The 19,107-nt window shown below is 42.6% G+C and overlaps 1 protein-coding gene across 1 annotated transcript in view; it reads right to left on the bottom strand.

Moving 5' to 3' along the window:
• MYBBP1A (MYB binding protein 1a) overlaps positions 1-19,107 on the bottom strand; it is a 102,730-nt gene that overhangs the window by 43,461 nt on the left and 40,162 nt on the right. The window contains exons 9-14 of the mRNA XM_075852837.1: positions 15,159-15,448; positions 13,306-13,416; positions 13,067-13,189; positions 3,522-3,728; positions 1,221-1,329; positions 475-559 (exon numbers count right to left, since the gene is read on the bottom strand). Of these exons, the coding sequence (XP_075708952.1) occupies positions 475-559; positions 1,221-1,329; positions 3,522-3,728; positions 13,067-13,189; positions 13,306-13,416; positions 15,159-15,448 (925 nt within the window). The remainder of the gene's footprint in view (positions 1-474; positions 560-1,220; positions 1,330-3,521; positions 3,729-13,066; positions 13,190-13,305; positions 13,417-15,158; positions 15,449-19,107) is intronic.

Here is a 19,107-nt window from a genome sequence, read left to right as displayed (position 1 = left end):
GCTCGCCGTGCTACGCTGTTTCAGTAACTCTTATTTACTTCTACGGGAGTTATGGAAATAGCGTAGCTCAGCGAGCATTCGGCTGTTTACGTAAAACCCAAACCACCTAACTGGGAAGTGGCCGGGAGGTAGCAGAGCAGAGTAAGCTATAACAGGATTTAGGGGGCCCCGTTCTGGAGATCGGTGCGGATCCCAGAGGTGGCACCTGCATCTATCGGACTTTTATGGCATATCCTGTGGATATGTCATAAATGTCCAAGATGGGAAAACCCCTTTAAAACTAGTCTTTATTTAGCAAGTCTACAAAGACTAGGCTTTCACTATTCTCCGCAAAAAAAATGGATTTTGACCGTGACGTGTGAACCCAGCCATACAAGCAAACATTTTAATGACAATGAGCATTCATGTTACAAAGCCAATAAATACGGCAGCATTGCTATTTCAATATACAGTTATATTAATACTATGACAAACCTTTTTTCTTCTTGCCTTTTTTGCTCATAGCTTTTTCCAGACAGTTCTGGATATCATTTAATAGTTCCACACTCTCTTTAGGAGTCTAAAGAAGAGAAAAATAGGTTGGTGAAAAGCAATTATGTTACATACGCGATCCCAAACTGCTCTACCAAAAAGACTAACTGGACAGATTGGATATTAAAAGCCATTAGAGATGACAGCCAGGGGTTTCTTGCACATATAAAAAGGTGGTAAAACTACGCTGCAATAAAAATAGGTACTTAAAGTGGGTTTCCACATACATGGCATTATCGGTGGGGTTCTGACTTCTCCATGATCACTAAAACAAACAGGTCAAATCAAAGGCCTATTGGCTATAACGTGCCAACCTAATGCCTGCAGAGTAGAGCCAAGGAGGCACGATGCTCGGAAAGAGCACTACAGGACCTTCTTTTTAGCAATTGTGAGGAGGTAAGTGTTTGGACCCACACTAGCATCCCAGAAATAGGCCATAAATGTATATAGTTGGAAAATCCCTTCAATTTAAATGAATATCCTTGAACAGAGGTGCAAATAACTGCTATACATAGATAACTGCAGTCTTTAGAAATGACCTGCAGCATATGGTAAAATCATTTTGGAGACATCTGAAAAGAAGGATCAGAGATTACCGAGAGGGAGAAACTAGTCCAAAACTGAATGTAGGCAAACTATGCATTCAGCAAATTAGTGTATGACACGTAAATTTTGCTCTATTATTTTACCCTAAAAAGGTGAATTCCAACGAGTAGTAGTAGCTGCTGATAGGCTGACATTTCCATACTACTTGACTGTTTGGATTTATTCTGGAGATCTTCTACATGCTGCAACATTCTAAAAATAATTAAAAAAAAAAAAATGTATTAATCTTTACAGTAATCTATAGAATTTGAAGCCACGTTGTTATGGCATGAGACGAAGATTATCATTACCAAAAAATAGGATTGTGAGGGTAGTCCTCAAAACAGTGCTTTACTGTAGAAAATGCATTACTCTGGGTGTAAAGGGAAAGAAAGTCATAGCTCAAATGATCTCATGACCATGCAAAAAAAAAATTCTGTAAGACTTTATAAATGTTGAAAATGAGAGCAAAATGGCCTACATACAAAGCTTTACATTGTGTATGATTATAAAAGGGAAAGGTGCAGGTTTACTATTGGTGTCACACCAAAATTCTGCCCTAAATAGCGCCTTCCTTTTGGCACAAATTATTTTAGACAAATGTATTAATGAAATGCGCCAAAAAGATCAGGTGTTTGTGACTTGTCCTGAAAAGGAGGCATGGTTTAGTGAGAAAAGGGGTCGTGGATTAAGATGAGCCAAATTGCACCATTTTGACTAAAGTAAGACAGCCAAGAGGTGGTATAAAGTTAGAAGTGTCTAAAGATGCGCCAAATTTAACAGCCAACATGAGCCATTGTGATAAAATTGGCGCATCTAACCTTATTCAAAGCTGTCTGAGATTAAAACAGTATTAGTGGATCTGTCCCAATCTGGAGGGGGGTCTCACACAGATTGCTTAAGAGGAGCCACGTGACTGCATCTTACGAACCTTGACATCGGCATAAATAAGTTACACAAATAAGACCTAAAAAGAAAGTGGAGGTGTCCGGTCAAGACTTCCAGATTGTGTTATGCCAGCGTGCCCAGCTTCACACATTCAGTTATTGCAAGATCTCATAATGTACATCAATAACTGCAGTATTAATGCAATAGTTAGTGCTCTTTTAGTCAGAGCTGCAAGATCTCACGTTGTGGCAGTATATGGTGCAGTGGTGGGCATGCTGGGATCGGGTCATTTACATACAGGCAGCATTTTTTTTTTTTTTTATTTATTTTTTTTTTAAGGAGACATTTAAAAAACAAAATTTTTTTTGGGGGCTATTGATTCCGTCACAGAAACGGAAACCTGCCGGAATGGTGACAAACGGAAGCCATTAGCAATGTTTCCGTCAACATTGATATCAATGGTGATGCAAACAGAAGCTAAGGTTTCTGTTTGACTTTCCGTTGCGGGGTTCCACGACGGAAACCTGACAGAACCCCTCAACGGAAAGCAAACGCTGACTGTGAACAGGCCCTAATTCAGGAGGATAAGAACAAAGCCTAAAAGAAAACATTACCCTCACAGAGCACAAGATATTATTACAGCAGTCTAAAAGAACTACTTACACTTAAAGGATATGTACACCTTTTAAGTGATAAAACTGACTTATTTATAGAGTAAAAAAAAAAAAACTAAAAAAAAAAAACCACCACATTAAAAGCGTGCATATCCTTTAATAACATTTTGACAACTTGATGTATCATATTTATCATGTTAAAAAGTTGTGGATATGAAGATCTACAGTCTGGATCCCGCAACAAAAGTACAGTACAATCAACTATATCTGAACGTAAGCTAAAGGGGTTTTATGGATATTTTTTGGGGCTTTTGTCATTTATAAGTCAATAAATTAATCAAATACAGGTGGAAAAAAAAACACCAAAAAAAAACAAAAACACTATAAGGCCTAGTTTACACAGTTCTTTTGACAGGCATATTATATATTTTAAAAAAAACACAAAAAAAAACAAAAAACACACAACTCAAAACTCCTGAAGGAACGTTGAGGCAGATTTTTAAAAATTGCCAGCAAAGTTTTTTTTTTTTTTTTTTTGCCAAAAGCCGTTGAATCCACTGCAAAAGCCGTTGGTGAAAAATGCTGCAAAAAAAAACGTTCAGAACAAGCGCCGCAGGTTTTTTATGCCTCCCATTGATTTGAAGAAGGGCAGATGCGGAAACTGCTCGAGGGAAAGAGTAGGCCGCCTGGGAAAATTAACACCTTTGTCTCCCATTGATATCAATGGGGGGGGGGGGCGCGATTTGGACCTTTTTTTGGTGCAGATTCCGTCATGGTTTCCTCGTCAACAGTGTGAACAGATCATTAACAAAGTTTATACAAGTAACAAAGATTAATTTTCATTCTTCAACATTAGTGTACAAGTGGTGTAAAAGAATCATTAACTAGCTGCAGCCACCTTACCGAGTCCAGGAGGCATTTTGTTCTTCAGTGAATGGTTTAACAGCCAAAACAACCTTTCCACGTGAAAGTAACATGTCAGCATAGCGAACCATGCAGTGAATCCACAAGCTGCCATCGGCAGTAACACCAACCACGTGCCTCTCCTTCAATGCATCAACATGAGGACCTTCTCCTAAGACAGGCATGTAATTCAGCTTTAACAGCAAGCTGGAATAAAATGAGAAAAATTATTTAAAAACAAAATTTCAAGAACACTGCTTCATTTTCTTAATTTAACCCAAAACCTATTAAAATTATGGGAAAGAAGAGATACTTGTATTACAAAAATCGACCCTACCCCAAAATCCCTAGATTTCACATCTTTAATTATTATTACAAAGGTTGAGTGTACAGAGGTTCCAAAAAGTTCTGAAATTGTCCAATTGGGACACGAATTGTATATATAAAAAAAGGCTATTTAAATAAAAAATAACACCTCATGAAGCAGTCTTGCAGAAATCTGCCAAAAAGAAACAAAATTACGTGTTTTCTCGAACTCATGCCCATCAATGCTACGGAAAGGTCTTAACTACAGGTAATCATCGCCTCACTGATATGTACAGAGCAGTCAGTTACACTTGACGCAGATGGCTCATTTACACTTGCGTATGAAAATCGGATGCACAATAAAGATAGTTTTGTGTTTTTTTTGTTCCTTTATTTACGAATTTTATTCCTTTTTGTTGTGTATTGTGTTCTAAATTGTCAGTTTTTAACCCCTTCCCGACATCCGCCGTATATATACGGCGCAACGGGAAACAGTCATCGGTGCTAATTGCACCGTGACAAAGTAAAGATGGCTGCTGTCCATGACAGCAGGCCATCTCTAATACTCGCCCAGGGTGCCGTTTTGGCCCCCTCGCATCGGCGATCGCTGCTATTGACCAGTTAATTCTTACCGGCCAATAGCAGGGATTTTTGTTAAAACTGCGCCCCGGAGTCACAGGGCACAGTTAGACAGTGGCGATTGGTGCGGTCTAAGACAACACCCATCGCCACCAACGTCACCTAGGGAGGTGGCAGTGATGCCACCTCTAGGAGCGATCTGATTGGTCGGTCTGTAATGACCGACCAATCAGTGCACCAGGCAGTGTTGTGAACATCGACACTGCACTGCACGCCGCCATTCCAGTTTGAGGCAGCGTGCAGAGCGGTTGAGAGAGTGTCTGCTGCGGATTTGCTGGTATTTGTAGTGCGTCCTGCACTACTGTGTAAAAAATAAGAAAGCCCTTTTGCTGCTTCTGTCTGATCACCTTTTTTTATTATTTTTTTGTGATCAGACAGATTTTTTTGGCCCTCTCCCTGCCCTTGGGCCTGTCCCTGTCCCAATCCACCCCCTCCCTGTCCCAATCTACACCACCCCACCCCCTCCCTGTCCGAGTCCTGTGCCCACTGAGCGCTGATCAGTGACCACCATCACTGATCAGCATCTGTGCTCAATTTTTGGCGCAGGATTTATTTTATTTTTTTAATTTGCACCATCTCCCTGTGTGCGCCCTGCGGCCACGAAGTGCTGGTTAGTGACCGCCATCACTGATCAGAATCCGTGTTTTGTTTTTTTTTCCGCAGGGTCTTTCTTTGTGCCTTTTTTTCACCCACACCAATTACCTGTGTGGGTCCTGTGACCGCTGAGCGCTGATCAGTGACCGCCATCACTGATCGGCATTTGTGCTCAACTTTTGGTCCAGGAATTGTTTATTTTTGTCATTTTTTTCCAATTATAAATTTGCACCATCTATCTGTGTGCACCCTGCGGCTACAGACTGCTGATTAGTTATCAGCATCTGTGGTAATTTTTTTACGCAGGTTTTTTTAGGTATTTTTTTCACCCGCAGCTTTCCATAGTGTGCGTAGCAAGTTAGTTAGACTACAGGTTTTTTTTAGTAATAGATAGTGTCAGTTACTGACGGACGTTCAGTTGTTTTTTTTTAACTGACGATCGTACAGTAAATACTATTCTTTTTTTTTTTTCCTTTTCTTCTCTTCTTTCTTATCTTCTAATTTCTGTTCACTATACACGTGTAAAAACACCACACAACCCCCTGTAATAAATCAAAATGTCTCAATCGTCCAGAAGGATGTATTCAGTCGAGGAGGCATACGCCATCATTGCCTCTGACACTGAGTCGGCCAGCGAGGAAGAGGAGGAATATGCCCCACTCCTTTTAGTTTCCTCCTCTTCCTCCTCCAGTGATCAGGAACCCCCCCAAAGGCGACCCAGGAGAGCAGCTGAGCCAACCCCAATGATTGCTCCCGTGTGGACTCCACTCCCTGAAAATTATGAGCCTCAAATTCCTGATTTTATAGGCAGCTCAGGAATTCAGTTTGAGACTGAATGCCTCACAGAAATTGACTTTTTCAAGGTCTTTTTCTCTGAGAAGTTTGTTAATTTAATGGTGGCCCAGACGAATCTGTACGCCCAACAATTTTTAACCCAAAACCCCACTTCATCATTTGTTAGGTGGACCCCAGTAGATGCAGCGGAGATGATGACATTTTGGGGCCTTGTGCTGCATATGGGACTAGTAAGGAAGCCAGAAGTTAGGCAATACTAGAGTGCGGATATTTTGTACAGCACCCCAATTTACCGCATGGCCATGACCCGGACTCGCTTTGAAGCCATTTTAAAATTCTTGCATTATAATGATAATGCACAGTGCCCGCCCCAGAACTACCCCACATTTGACCGTCTTTTTAAAATCAAGCCACTCATTGATCATTTCTCCACCAAATTTTCACAAGTGTACACCCCCGATAAATATATTTCCATAGATGAGTCCCTTGTTCATTTTAAGGGGAGGCTTAAATTCCGCCAATACCTGCCCAATAAGAGGGCAAGGTATGGAATTAAATTGTACAAAACGTGTGAGAGTACATCTGGGTATACACACAGGTTTAGGGTTTACGAAGGGAAGGACTATTATTGAACCCCCAGAATGCCCCCCCGTCCTGGGAGTTAGTGGGAAAATAGTGTGGGATTTGATGCACCCATTGCTGGACAAGGGTTATCACCTTTACGTCGATAACTTCTATACCAGCATCCCACTATTTAAGTGCCTTTCCGCCGGAAGTACTGTAGCATGCGGTACGGTGCGCAAAAATTAGAGAGGCCTCCCTAAAACACTGCTTAGCCAAAGCCTCAGAAGGGGTGAGAGAAGGGAACTATGCCGCGAGAACATGCTGTTCGTCAAATTTAAGGACAAGAGGTATGTCCTTATATTGACCACAATTGATAGCAGCGGCAGCACCCCTGTCCCTGAACGAGGTACCACCACAGTGACCCAGAAGCCAAATTGCATCCTGGGCTACAATAAGTACATGGGCGGGGTTGATCTCTCTGATCAAGTACTGAAGCCTTATAGTGCCCTACGGAAAACAAAAAGACATGGTACAAAAAGCTAGCCGTGCACATTGTACAGATGGCAATGTATAATGCTTACTCACTATCCCGATGTGCAGGCCGGACAGGGACATTCCTTAACTTCCAAGAGGTGGTGATCAAGGCACTTCTATTTGGGAACCAGGCAGGGGAGGGCCCAAGCACATCTGCTCGTAGTGATACTCCACGCATTGTACCAGGGCAACATTTCCCCAATGAAGTGCCCCACATTTCGAAGAAGAGAAGGACACAAAAAAGGTGCAGAGTGTGTTCAAAAAGGGGAATAGGAAAATACACTATTTACCACTGTGAAACCTGCCCCGAAAAACCAGGCCTGTGTATCAAGGATTGCTTCAAAGAGTACCATACATCCATAAATTAGTAATTTCATGATTCATTAACCCCTTTATTATGCCAAAAGCAATATTGCGTCCACACACATATCCAGCTAAATCCTAGTTCCAAAAGTCAAATGGCGCTTCTGAGACCTGCAGTGTGTCAAAACAGCCGTTTATGACCACATGTGGGGTATTGTTTTACTCGGGAGAAATTGCTTTACAAATGTTGTGGAGCTTTTTCTCCTTTAGTCCTTGTGGAAATGAGAAAACATTAGCTAAACCTACATTTTCTTTTAAAAAAAAATGTAGATTTTCATTTTCACTGCCTACTTCCAGAAATTTCTGCAAGTAACCTGTGGGGTCAAAATGCTCACTATACCCCTAGATAATTTCCTCAAGGGGTGTAGTTTCCAAAATGGGGTCACTTGTGGGGGTTTCCACTGTTTCGGCACCGCAAGAGCCCTGCAAACTTGACATGGTGCCTAAAATATATTCTAATAAAAAGGAGGCCCCAAAATCCACTAGGTGCTTCTTTACTTCTGAGGCCTGTGTTTCAGTCCATTAGCACACCAGGGCCACATGTGGGATATTTCCTAAATCTGCAGAACCTGGGCAACAAATATTGAGTTGCGTTTCTCTGGTAAAACCTTCTGTGTTACAAAAAAAAAAAAAAAAAAAAAAAAAAAAGATTAAAAATGAATTTCTGCAACAAAAAATAAATGAAATTTGTAAATATCACCTCTACTTTGCTTTAATTCCTGCGCAATGTCTAAAGGGTTAAGAAACTTTCTAAATGCTGTTTTGAATACTTTGAGGGTGCAGTTTTTAAAATGGGGTCACTTATTGGGGGTTTCTAATATCTAAGGACCTCAAAGCCACTTCACAACTGAACTGGCCCCTGTAAAAATAGCATTTTGAAATTTTCTTCAAAATGTGAGAAATTGCTGCTTAAGTTCTAAGCCTTGTAACGTCCTAGAAATATAAAATGTTCAAAAAACGCTGCTAAACTAAAGTAGACATATGGGGATGTTATTTAGCAACATTTTTGTGTGGTATAACTACCTGTCTTACAAGCAGATACATTTAAATTGAGAAAAATGCTAATTTTTGCAATTTTTCGCTACATTTTGGTGTTTTTCACAATTAAATACGGAATGTATCGGGCAAATTTTGCCAGTAACAAAGTCCAATGTGTCACGAGAAAACAATCTCAGAATCGCTTGGATAGGTAAAAGCATTGCGGAGTTATTACCACATAAAGTGAAACATGTCAGATTTGAAAAATGAGGTTCTGTCAGGAAGGTCAAAAGTGCCCAAAGAGGGAAGGGGTTAATCTGCATTTGTTATGGGTTTTTTTGCCAAAGGATTATGGCCTGTTCACATCACCGTTCGTTTCCTCTGATGGTTTCCGTCGGGTTAATTTGTCAGTGGAAAGTCAAACGGAAACCTTCGCTTCCGTTTCCCTCACCATTGAACTCAATTGTGAAGGAAATCTAGCTAATGGTTTCCGTCTGTCACTGTTGTAGCAGGGTTCAGTCAACTGCGCTATTGATTCCGTCCAAAACTACGGAACCCTGTCACAACGGGGACAGACGGAAACTATTAGCTAGGTTTCCGTCGCCATGGAGTTCAATGGTGATCGAAATGGAAGCTAGGGTTTCCGTTTGACTTTCTGCTGAGGGGTTAACCGCCGGAAACATACGATGGAACCGTTCAGCAGAAACGAACGGTGATGTGAACACAGCCTAAACTATTATTTTTTTGCTGTTTTTGCCACGTTGGAGAAATACAGATGTGAGAAAACGGAATACACACGTGAACAATGCAAACAGGGAACATGTGTTTTTAAATCAACCCATTGACTGAAAATGGTATTAGGATCACAAATATCTTGAATTTGCCAAGTAGAGCGGAAGGCCACTTCTCAATCAGTCTATGTCACATAGCCAGTCCAAAACCCAACTAATTAGGTTAGGAGAGGTTCACACTGCGTTTCTGGGAAAAGCTCCCGATGTATATCTTAAATGGAGGCTGTGATGGATCTTTTAACTGTGGCATCCGTCACCTACAGAATAATATGGGATCCGTTTAACGGATACATTGTGAGCGGTTTCATAACAGTATCCGTTAAACAGATGCAGTTTTAGCCTATGGGTGACAGATGCCACTATTAGGCGTCAATTTAACATTTCCGTCAACCAAAGGGCTATAAATGGCATTAGTTTAATGGATACGTCATGAAAAACGATTGAAACACCTTGGAAGTATTGGTTAAACCGATGCCGATGACTGATGCCATACGTCACGCATTAACTAATATGGTATCCGTTAAACGGATACTTTCTTTTGCAGCATAGGATGGAATAGCTTACTCCACGCTATTCCATACATCATTTGTTGCAGTATACGGACCAGAAGGTGGCCAAAAGTATACTCGTTTAGCGTGTACGTAGGGAGCAAAAGCAGTGTGAACCCAGCCTAACCAATGCTTCGTGGCCCATTATAGTAGATACTAAGAACACCACATAAGCAGTCATAATGGGAGGAGAGCGATTAACAAAGAAAGATCCATGAATTGCCACAAATTGATGAAAACACCAACAAAATTGCATATGTGGCACAATATATTTGGCATAACTCACTAAGCAAATTTGACAACTTTCATTTCCTTATGCCATTTCATTTTGTAGTATATAAATATTTGGTGTGACAAAAATGATACATCTTTAAAAAGGTAATATCCTCCATTTATCATGTTTATTTTGGTCTAATATTCTCTACTGATCAATTTCTCAATACAGTGAAGGAAATAAGTATTTGATCCCTTGCGGATTTTGTAAGTTTGCCCACTGTCAAAGACATGAGCAGTCTAGAATTTTTAGGCTAGGTTAATTTTACCAGTGAGAGATATATATATATATATATATATATATATATATATATAAATATATATATATATATATATATATATATATATATATTAAAAAAAATAAAAAAATAAAAAAAAGAAAGAAAAATCACAGTGTCAAAATTATATATATTTATTTGCATTGTGCACAGAGAAATAAGTATTTGATCCCTTTGGCAAACAAGACTTAATACTTGGTGGCAAAACCCTTGTTGGCAAGCACAGCAGTCAGACGTTTTTTGTAGTTGATGATGAGATTTGCACACGTGTTAGATGGAATTTTGGCCCACTCCTCTTTGAAGATCATCTGTAAATCATTAAGATTTCGAGGCTGTCGCTTGGCAACTCGGATCTTCAGCTCCCTCCATAAGTTTTCGATGGGATTAAGGTCTGGAGACAGGCTAGGCCACTCCATGACCTTAATGTGCTTCTTTTTGAGCCACTCCTTTGTTGCCTTGGCTGTATGTTTCGGGTCATTGTCGTGCTGGAAGACCCGGCCACGAGCCATTTTTAATGTCCTGGTGGAGGGAAGGAGGTTGTCACTCAGGATTTGACGGTACATGGCTCCATCCATTCTCCCATTGATGCGGTGAAGTAGTCCTGTGCCCTTAGCAGAGAAACACCCCCAAAACATAATGTTTCCACCTCCATGCTTGACAGTGGGGACGGTGTTCTTTGGGTCATAAGCAGCATTTCTCTTCCTCCAAACACGGCGAGTTGAGTTAATGCCAAAGAGCTCAATTTTAGTCTCATCTGACCACAGCACCTTCTCCCAATCACTCTCAGAATCATCCAGATGTTCATTTGCAAACTTCAGACGGGCCTGTACATGTGCCTTCTTGAGCAGGGGGACCTTGCGGGCACTGCAGGATTTTAATCCATTTACGGCGTAATGTGTTACCAATGGTTTTCTTGGTGACTGTGGTCCCAGCTGCCTTGAGATTATTAACAAGTTCCCCCCGTGTAGTTTTCGGCTGAGCTCTCACCTTCCTCAGGATCAAGGATACCCCACGAGGTGAGATTTTGCATGGTGCCCCAGATCGTTGTCGATTGACAGTCATTTTGTAGGTCTTCCATTTTCTTACTATTGCACCAACAGTTGTCTCCTTCTCACCCAGTGTCTTACTTATGGTTTTGTAGCCCATTCCAGCCTTGTGCAGGTTTATGATCTTGTCCATGACATCCTTAGAAAGGTCTTTGGTCTTGCCCATGTTGTAGAGGTTAGAGTCAGACTGATTAATGGAGTCTGTGGACAGGAGTCTTTTATACAGGTGACCATTTAAGACAGCTGTCTTTAAAGGGAATGTGTTGCCAGCAAAACATGTTTTTTTTTTTTAGTTAAACAGTTAGTGTATAGGTGATTAAACATTGTTCTAATTTTTTTTTTTTTTTCCACGAGTCAGGAAATATTATAAATTGGATTCAATTTATAATATTTCCCAGCACTGGTCACTAGATGGAGCCATTCCCAAAATTGCAGCATTGCATGTGGTAAAGCAACCACATTGCTTTATGCTGCAAAATTGGGTAAAAATCCCTCGCTCTAGTGAGCTCTCAGAATCCCCCCCTCCTTTATCCTGGCTAGTGCCGGGAGAAACGAGGGGTTTGAACGGTCTAACCTCCTGCACTGTGTGTTGCCATTTTTTGAGCTAACACACAGTGTAGTAGGTTTACATACAGTAGTAAACACACACTGAAACACGAACATACATAGAAATAACTTACCTGCTCCAGTCGCCGCCGCTCCCTCCGGTCCATCCGCTCCGTCTGCTGCCGCTGCTCCATGTGCACAAGTCCGGAAGCCGCGACCGGAAGTAGTAATCTTACTGTCCGGCCGCAACTTCCGGTCCACAGGAAAATGGCGCCGGACGGCGCCCATTTCAAATTGAACTGTGTGGGAGCGGCGCATGCGCCGTTCCCACACAGCAGCGTACACGACAGTGAATGGAACGGGCCCCGTTCGCAGTCCCTATGGGACTGGAGCTGCCGTATTCCATGTCTGTATGTGTCGTTAATCGACACATACAGAAATGGAAAAAAAAATGGCAGCCCCCATAGGGAAGAAAAAGTGTAAAAATAAAAAAAAAGTAACACACAAACACACAAATTAATCCAAACGTTTTTAATAAAGCACTAACATCTTTAACATATTAAAAAAAAATTTGGGGTGACACTGTTCCTTTAATGCAGGCACCAAGTTGATTTGGAGCATGTAACTGGTCTGGAGGAGGCTGAACTCTTAATGGTTGGTAGGGGATCAAATACTTATTTCTCTGTGCACAATGCAAATAAATATATATAATTTTGACTATGTGATTTTCCGTGTTTTTTTTTATATAATCCATCTCTCACTGGTAAAATTAACCTAGCCTAAAAATTCTAGACGGTTCATGACTTTGACAGTGGGCAAACTTACAAAATCAGCAAGGGATCAAATACTTATTTCCTTCACTGTATATCAGAAGGGTCAGAGCTCTGTTTTTGTGTTACAGTGCTCCAAATCCCCTGCATAGGCATAGCACCGTGGTTTATTATTAAGATAAATTTATATTGGTTCATTATTGAAACCAATGTTCAACAGTAAGTACCGAAGCTCACACTAGTGGTGGCTACAGACTACCAGAATTACCGTATATCTTAACTCTCTAACACTTAATGCATCCACCCTAAGGTGTGAGTAGTTTATGTTCCCTATAACATTCAGCTTTACCAAGCAGATAAACCGCCTGTGTGACACGGTTCATAGTCTCAAGTACAGTTAACAGAAATACCAAAACTTTATCCTGCCGAGATAAAAACCTGGAGTCTATAAAGACATTTTTCTTCAGAAATTGTAAGAGAAGTAACATTTGAGTGTATAAAAACCCAAAAGGGAACTCACCCAAAAAAAGCATCAGCTACATGTAACCGTGTTCTGCAATCCAAAGACATAGACAGAGGCGCGCTCTCCGGGATCTCAGAGACTGATTTTCTCGCATCAAAAAATGCATGGAATAATACAAACCTGTGAATCAACATAGATTAAAGCTTTTGCTCACCCACAACAACCTCCAAATAAAGAAAATATTGTGAAAATAAATAATGTCGAAGATATAGGCGGCATCCGTCTTTCCCACTTACCGTGCAATGTCCATTACTTGGCTTTCCTCTCTCTTCATCAGAGGATTATCGACGATGCTAGTAAGACGAGGAATAATCCATTTCCTCAGTCTACACACAAATTCGTCATTTCTGAGGTAGGGAAAAGCAAATATAAAAGGATCAATACTAGACCAAAACTGGATTATAACCCTTTCATGGCAAAGGGTTATTGACGCCCCTGTGTTCAGGTCAAATTTTCCATTTCTGACAGGCACTTCTTTAAATATATAAACACACACATTCGAGAGCTATAAGGCTATTTTCACACAGCTTATTTTCGGACGTTTTTCGGGCCGCAAATGTCCAAAAAAACGGCCGAAAGATCGGTAGAACGCTTCCAAATATCTGCCCATTGATTTCAATGGGAAAACGGCGTTCTGTTCCGACAGGCCATTTTTTTACGTGGCCGTTCTGAAAAACAGCCACCTAAAAGAAGTGAATTTCAGACGTTTTTGGAGCCGTTTTTCATAGACTCTGTACAAAAACAGCTCCAAAAACGCAGCGAAAAACGCAACGGTGTATAAAAAAAAAAACGTCTGACAATCAGGAGCTGTTTTCCCTTAAAAACAGCTCCGTATTTTCAGACGTTTTTTGTTTTGTGTGTGCACATACCCTAAGGATATATACATGGGATGTGAACAAAAGGGCAGTTAAAGGGGTTGTCCGAGATACCATCATATTTTCAAAAACCCCTTTAATGCATGTAATTTATAATTGTAAATACATTTGTAATATACTTACATTTTCCAAAGAGGCCCCGCTTCCAGATACTGCCGTGGGGAACTTGACTGGTGACGTCACGCTCTGCACTGGCTCTGTCGCTTTGTTGATCTTGAATTCTTTTCCGGGTATACGACACGTCACTGGTCACGTAGTGTATATCGGCTTGTTCTGCTTCACAGCCTGTAACGCGCATGCGCGGTCACTGCTGTTCTCGAGATAACAGCAGGGGCCGCGCATCGGCGTTACAACAGAACAAGCCGATATACACCACATCACAAGTGACGTGTCGTATACCCGGCAAAGAATTCAAGATCAACAAAGCGGCAGAGCCAGTGCAGAGAGTGACGTCACCAGCCAAGTTCCCCACGGCAGGATCTGGAACGGGGCCACTTTGGAAAATGTAAGTATATTACAAATGTATTTACAATTATAATTTATATGCATTAAAGGGGTTGTTGAAAATATGATGGTATCTCGGACAACCCCTTTAAGAGCGGATCAAGGGTCAGTTTTTCACGGTTGTTTTGCATCAATGTGTCTCAATTTTAATCCATTTCCCAACCGTTTAACGACATTTGTCATCCATTTTTTTTGGACGTTAGAAACAAAATTTTGTTTTGTCGCGGCCACCTGAAAACACCACTGTGCCCACGTAAATAGTGACGCAATACCACTGTATGTAGTGCCACATTGCTACTGTAAATAGTGCCACAGTGCCCATAGTGCCATATTGCTACTGTATAGTGCCACAGTGCCCACATAGTGCCCATGCAGATAGCACCAGTGTCCCTTGTAGGTAGTGCCCATATAATGCCACAGTGGCCATGTAGATCGCGCCACTTTCCCTGCAGAAGTTGATTCAAAAGGAATGGGAAATGCAGAAGATCTTATACTTCTCCTTCCTCCTGGATCCAACCACTAGTTTTGGCAAAAAAAAAATCAAAAAAAAAAATCAAATCCATATGAATCCAGCCTTACTATCAAAGTTTTATAGACCACCAAAGAGGGGTGGGGGAAGGCGACAACTGGTTGAGCAATTTTTTTTGTAGAAAATCATTTTCATATCTTACTACGTAGGTTAAGAGAAAAAAAGAAAAGAAAATACTCACGTGTTTGGATGCTCATGGTTATCCTTCTGTCTCTTAGTGGTGAAGTCCAGACAGGAATCAATGTCTGGTACAAGAAACATGTTCTTCAACCAGTCAATATATTTCTGCAGAGCAGCTGGCTTTAAGTGTCTTATCACCTTCGATGTGCTGAGTGCCACTGGGTATCCATGGTTAGTTAGTGAGGAGAAGCCAATAAGAACCGCCAATTGCTTCTCAGAATCATCACAACTTTCCAGAAACGCATCAACATATGTTTCCATCTCTGGTGCAAATTTAAACCGATCCGCAGGCTGTGTGGGGAAAAAAACAAATCAATAACGCACATTTAGCTGGGTGACGGTTAACAGGAAAATATTTTGCTTTAATTCTCGACTCACACTAGGTTTTAAAGTTATTGGAATTATTCTACTGTGCTGAATCAAAAATTTTAACTTGAAATCTTAATTTCTTTGTTAATAAAAATATATTCACTTAAAAATGCCTTCACATAGCCATCAATCTAACTCGTACCAGTCAATCAATACTTTCCCACCTATATGCGTTCTCTAGTTTGATCTCAAGCTTCGCAAAGATCAGACCGTAGTCTCCCAATCAAGCCAATGGGTCACAGGGGAAATATTGAATAGCGGAGCAACAGCAACTCCATACAATTGACTTTGCCATTAGATCAATGGATGTTTTTTGACCTTTTCGCCGACAGTGGTTTTGGGATAATTTTCACACTTTTGACATACACAAACAAAACCTTTTTTAAAAAAAATAAAAAAAAACAAAAAAAAAAAACACACTAAGGCCGTTTACACTGGAGGTTTTTGACACTGTTGCGGAAACCGCGGAAAAAAATAAACCGGCCGAAATTGCCTCCCATTGATTTCAATGGGAGGTAGAGACATTTTTTTTCCTGTGAGCGGCAAAAAGTGCTCGTGGGAAAGATAAGCGACAGGCCCTATCTTGAGGAGTTTTCCGCCTCAGAAACGCCATTGAAATTAATGGACAGAAGAAAAACGCCATGAACTGTCGAAGCGTTTTATGGCAAAATCGGCTCATGTTTTTTTCCTTTGTCTGTTAAAGAGGTTAAAGAGGCTCTGTCACCAGATTTTGCAACCCCTATCTGCTATTGCAGCAGATAGGCGCTGCAATGTAGATTACAGTAACGTTTTTATTTTTAAAAAACGAGCATTTTTGGCCAAGTTATGGCCATTTTTGTAGTTATGCAAATGAGGCTTGCAAAAGTCCAAGTGGGTGTGTTTAAAAGTAAAAGTCCAAGTGGGCGTGTATTATGTGCGTACATCGGGGCATTTTTAATACTTTTACTAGCTGGGCGTTCTGATGAGAAGTATCATCCACTTCTCTTCAGAACGCCCAGCTTCTGCCAGATCACGCTGTGACGTCACTCACAGGTCCTGCATCGTGTCAGACGAGCGAGGACACATCGGCACCAGAGGCTACAGTTGATTCTGCAGCAGAAAACTTGGGGAAAACTCGCTCTAAAAAGATCCCACGGCGTACCCAGACACAAGGGGGTGCAGATACCCCGATCCCCAACTTTTTTTTTGCCGCTGGCGACCGGAGATTTGAGCTCGGAGGGGGCCGCGATGCCGCCTTTGATTGAGCCGCCGGCGTTGACCATATCGTGCAGCCCTGCCCGGCTCTCTTTCAGACTGGGGGAGCTGTTGTCCCCGGAGACAGAGAGAGCAGCAGAGCAAGAGCCCGGTTCCCTGGCGGGGAGTGATGGACGGGAGAGGAGTGGAAGCCCATTACCCGGGTCAGCTGGCACCTCGAGGATTATCCAAGATGGCGGCAGCCAGGACCGGGGTGAGACACCGCCCGTGATGGCGGATGCTGAGCCGTCCCTCAGGCGCAGCCCGGATCGGCCTGAGTTGAGACGAAGGACGACAATGCCCCAGGAGTCAGAGGAGAAAGAGGCGAGTAGTCCCACGGTAAGCAGGGGCAGACGTGGATGTCACTTACCTGCTTCTGCCTACACCTCGTGGCTTTGCCAAGATGGCGGCCAGGACCGGAACTCTGCAGAGTCGCTGGAGGATGAAGCGGGGGAGGTGAGAGGCAGTGCGGCAGCACGCTCTCCTGTACTGGGCGGAAACTAGGAGCCGGTGGCCAAACCAGAGATACTGTTGGACCAGAGGTCCGACCGGGCCCAGGACGAACCTGGTGAAGAGGAGGGAGAGGAGTTCTCCTCAGAAGAGGGGGGGGATACCCCCAGAGACCTGCAGGCAACAGAGAATTAGGGGGATGGTGGGTGAGAGGTCCTCCCCATTTTCCTCTGGCGGTGGGAGTCTGATGGGAGACCTGCCGCCGCCGGACCGGGCGGCCCAGACGCTCAGGGGTCATCCGGAGCTGCAAGCCTTGTTGGCGCTTCTCCCCTCGAAGAGGGACATGGAGGTGATGGCTGCCGACTTGAAAGTGGCGTGGCGCCGGGATCTGTACGTGGTACAATCTGAAGTGTCTGCCCTGCGAGCTAAGGTGGGTGAATTGGAATCATGGAGGGACTCAGTGTCTGCAACTATACAACAGCTTACTGAGGCTCAGAGAGCTTCAGGCTCACAGCAGCGACAACTGCAAGGGCAGCTTGACGACCTGGAAAACGGGAACAGGAGGAATAATATATGCCTGAGAGGTTTGCCGGAAGCGACTAGAACTGCTGACTTAATGCCGACGCTGACAGGTATCTTTAACACCTTACTTAACCGCCCCGTGGATAGCTATATTGAGATAGAGCACACAGGGCTTTGCGGCCGAAGAGCGCCGATGCTGATAGGCCACGCAATGTAATTTGCCGTATTCACTACTATGGCCTAAAGGAGAAGATTCTGCAGAAGTCGAGATTAAATAACGAGATCGATTTTGATGGTGCAAAGCTGCTCCTGTTTCCCGATTTAGCGAGACGCACACTGAGGCAGCGTGCACTGATGCACCCTTTGCTATCCGTCTTGCAACAACGGGGGATATCGTATAGATGGGGATTCCCCTTTGCCCTGAATGTGCAAGTGGAGGACAAGACTGTTTCACTGTACACACAAGCTGAACTCCCGGGATTTCTGAGGGCCCTTGGTTTGCCTGTCATCTCGTTGCCGGACTGGGAGACTATCCATGTGGATAGTTTGCAGGGGCCGGTAGCGCCACCGCTTGGGAGGCCCCCGACTGGAAGGAGGGAGAGATCTGGATCACCGTTGCCACAGAGACCACGGTGGAGACAGAGAGCATCCTCGTCAAGATTACGGGAGCGTTGATGTTTTATATGCTTTCCATTTAACCCCGTTGCATTGCAGGTATTCACCCGTACGGGGAATCCCTAGATCGCTATTCTCTCTGTACAATCATACTTTGTTATCCCCTGTTGGGTTGATGAAGGGCTCTGGTTAGGTATACTGTCGGGAATTCTGTTATAGGGCGGCTAGAGAAGACCCGTAGTGGGCTGATGTTAGGCATTTATAGTCCCCATAGCTTGTTTGAGTCAGCATACTGTAGGTCTGTCCCTTAAGGTAGCTAGTTCAGAAGAAGGTGATATTAGAGGCTGAGGAGTTTAGTCCGATACACGTACTTCGTTACCGGTAGCGGTGTACTGTTTGAAGGTAGTCTTCTGTGACCCCCACATAGGATTATCACTTAGACTAGACTGGTTCTCTCTAGTGATATAGGTGCTTAGGGGCACAATATAGTATATTTGTCGTGACAGGATGTTTTACTTGTCATCTGTTTATTTTTTCTTTTCTTTCTTTATTCCTTTTATGCTCATCTATGGGAATGCAATGTACACATGGAGTGTTTGTAATGTACTCAATGTCTTTGAAGGGATGGTGGGCACGGCGACAGCGACTGGGGAACAAAAGTATTTTGTGATTAGAGACATCTTGGTTCTCCGAGTTCATGGATAATGGCTGATTTTACCATCTCATCCCTGAACGTGAAGGGATTTAATGTTCCGGAGAAG

This window comes from Rhinoderma darwinii, chromosome 2 (genome assembly GCF_050947455.1).
Source record: "Rhinoderma darwinii isolate aRhiDar2 chromosome 2, aRhiDar2.hap1, whole genome shotgun sequence".
Classification (NCBI taxonomy): Eukaryota; Metazoa; Chordata; class Amphibia; order Anura; family Rhinodermatidae; genus Rhinoderma; species Rhinoderma darwinii.
This window is presented reverse-complemented; position numbering and strand designations above follow the sequence as displayed.